At 36.9% G+C, this 3212-nt stretch overlaps 1 protein-coding gene across 1 annotated transcript; it reads left to right on the forward strand.

The window, feature by feature from the left end:
* The first annotated feature begins 1350 nt into the window (after positions 1–1350).
* On the forward strand, positions 1351–1731 carry LOC138900461 (uncharacterized). The gene has a single exon (XM_070187206.1). The coding sequence runs from the start codon at positions 1351–1353 to the stop codon at positions 1729–1731; it is 381 nt and encodes a 126-aa protein (XP_070043307.1).
* Positions 1732–3212: the final 1481 nt, after the last annotated feature.

Below are 3212 nucleotides of genomic sequence, written 5' to 3' on the forward strand. Positions count from 1 at the left end.
TAGATTTGTCATTAATCCCAGTAAAAAAAATGACCGACCCATGAAAAATAAAGAAAGACTAGTTATTCAACTAGCGAAATTAAAAAAATACCTCAATAAAAAGAGGAGAAGAAGAAACCCAACAGTGAACTGAATAGAGAAAAGAGGTTCCCCTTGAGAGAAAAACCTATTTTTATTTTTAGTTCGCCAACTGCTTGTCTTAACATTTAGATTTCACATTTTAGGAGGTGAAAGTTAATTTTTGTTGAGTTTTACATGAAGAACTAACGAGTGAAGAAGGGAGAAAGGGCCGCTCAAAAACTAATTGTTGGTTAGCATATGTTATTTGTTTTTGGCTACAAGTTATAATGTAAAATAATGGGCTAGCGAATGATATACTTTTCGGCCGAACGACCAATTATGTCAGAAGCTCTTAAAAAGTCCTTTTTTTTCCATATAAAACGTTTTAAATGGTTATGATTTGGCCCAAAAATAGGTCTTGAGCTATATTTGAGATTTGAAAATTTTGATTTTCAAAATCTCCTAAAAACTAAATTAATTCTATAAACAAACACATATTTGAAATTTATTTTATGAAAAAAAAACTTCCAAAACTCATGGCCAACTCGTTTTTTCAATTTTCATCTCTTGAATTTGTTCTTTCATATTTTTCTTTTTTGATTGTTCGGTTCTTTTATATGCACTCTCTTTGCCGGCTAATATCCGTCCAAACCAACACCTCGTCTTTTCTCCAGTTCTTTACCCAAAGCAACAAAAATTAAGGGTGGGCATAAAATTCAAACAATCAAAAATGGGACCGGATCGAATTAATTTGATATTTAGATATTGATTCTTCGATTCTTTGGTACTAATACGATATGAATTTTTTACAAGTTCGGTACTTCAATACAGTTAATCGAAATACCGAAATATAGAGTAAGCCTAACTGCCCAAGTTCCCAACCCAAGTCCAACCCTAAGCTAGTAAGCCCAACCCGACTACCCAAGTACAACCCGACCCAAGTCACGACTTCAGATGCCCTTTGGAGTTAGGCTAGGTTTCTTTCCCTTCTTTCTAACGGTAGACTTCTCTCAAAAATCAAAACAGCCGTGGCTTGCTATAGTACACCGCTTAACTCTTCGGCAACTTGTAAGGATGGCAATGGGGCGGGGCGGGTGTGGGGCGGTGCGAGTTAGAGAGTCCGCAGGTGCGGTGCGGGGCGGGGCGGGTTTAAATTTTTTAAGATAGAATTTCACGCGGGGCGGGGTGGGTCGCGGTTAGAGTTTTTTTTTAAATTAAAAAAAAAAAATTAAGTCTAAAGACCTAATTGGTTTCATCCTAGAGAAAAAGTTTGGAGGACTTCCAGTGTACATGAATGAAGTGCTGTATTTTAGGCATTGTGTGAACTCATGCAACCTCGTTGATCTTGATTTTAAAGGTAGTATCTACACATGGTGGAATGGTCGTGCTGAAAAGGACTGCATCTTCAAGCGATTGGATAGATGCTTAGGCAACATCGAGCTCCAGCAAATGTTACATAGGCTGGAAATAACTCATCTATCAAAAATAGGCTCAGATCACAGCCCTTTGCTATTGACGACCTCTAACAACACAGTACCAGTTAAGAAATCTTTTAGAGTTCTTAAATTTTGGACAAAGAATGCTTCCTTCAAAGAAGTCATCCAGCAAAACTGGAATGCTGACTTTGCTGCATCTCCCTTCGTCCTATTCAATTACAAGCTTAAAAATTGAAGAAAGCTCTATCACTTTGGAGCAGAGCTATGTTTGGGGACATATTCCAAAAAATTACAAGTCTGGAGGAGGTAGTTATCGTCCATGAAGCTCAATTTGAGATGAACCCTGCACAACAAAACAGAGAAAGACTTCAAAGAGTGCAGACATAATTGATCAAATACCTTTCATTGGAAGAAGAATTTTGAAAAAAAAAGTGGGTATGGAATTGTTTAAGGATGGAGATAGAAATACGAAGTTTTTTCATGCTCAAGTTAACGACAGAAGAAAAAAATTACAATTAAAGGGAATACAAGACATAAATGGGGATTGGATCGAAGATCATGAGGAAATGGCTGCTGAAGCTGTTAACTTCTTTCAAGCACAATTCCATGAAGACAAAATTCCTACTTCATTTGAGATCATCGATCATGTACCAAAGATGGTGACCAGTGAGCAAAATCTTGAATTGCTGAAGCAACCTACATTTGACGAAGTCAAACGAGCAGTCTTTGGTCTCAATTGTGATAGTGCAGGGGGACCTGATGGGTTCACATGATGCTTCTACCAAATTTGCTGGGATATTATAGGAGAGGATGTTTTTGATATGGTTAGAGCTTTCTTTAATGGTCATGAATTGCTTAAATGTGTGACCCACACTAATCTGGTACTTCTGCCCAAAAGGAAAAAAGGTGGTCACTTTTTTAGATTTGAGACCCATCAGCCTTAGCAATTTCTCCAACAAAATTATATCTAGAGTTATTCATGAATGACTTATTGGATTCCTTCTTGCACTTATATCAGAAAAACAGGCTGGCTTTGTTAAAGGAAGAAGTATTGTTGAGAACGTCCTTCTGACGCAAGAAATAATTACTGACATTAGATTACGGACGAAAGCTGGCCCAAATATGGTGATAAAATTAGATATGATGAAAGCCTATGACAGACTATCTTGGTTATTTTTGACAAAGATGCTAAGGAAAATAGGATTTGATGAGAGGTTCATAGGCTTAATTTTTGGAATCGTCTCCAATAATTGGTATTCCATACTGCTCAATGGACAACCTTTTGGGTTTTTTAAATCAATGAGAGGAGTCAAGCAAGGAGATCCACTATCACCCGTATTATTTATTATTGCGGTAGAAGCACTATCAAGAGGTCTGAATAGCCTACATTTAAACCTCTACTTTTGTGGTTTTGGATTACCCAAATAGAGTCCTAAAATCAATCACCTAGCATATGCAGACGACACAATTATTTTTTCCTCCTCAGATGCAACCTTACTTCATTTGGTTATGGAAGTCTTAGCAGCATATGAAAATGCATCTGGACAAGTCATTAACAAGACGAAGTCAACATTTTACTTGCATGAATCTGCGCAAGAATCATTGGTTAACAAGATACAAAGAAGTACATGCTTTGGCAAGAAGGAATTTACTTTCATTTACCTTGGATGTCCCATTTTCTATACTAGAAGAAAGATGGAGTTCTATGAAGGATTG

The sequence above is a fragment of the Nicotiana tomentosiformis genome, chromosome 10 (assembly GCF_000390325.3).
Source record: "Nicotiana tomentosiformis chromosome 10, ASM39032v3, whole genome shotgun sequence".
Taxonomy (NCBI): Eukaryota; Viridiplantae; Streptophyta; class Magnoliopsida; order Solanales; family Solanaceae; genus Nicotiana; species Nicotiana tomentosiformis.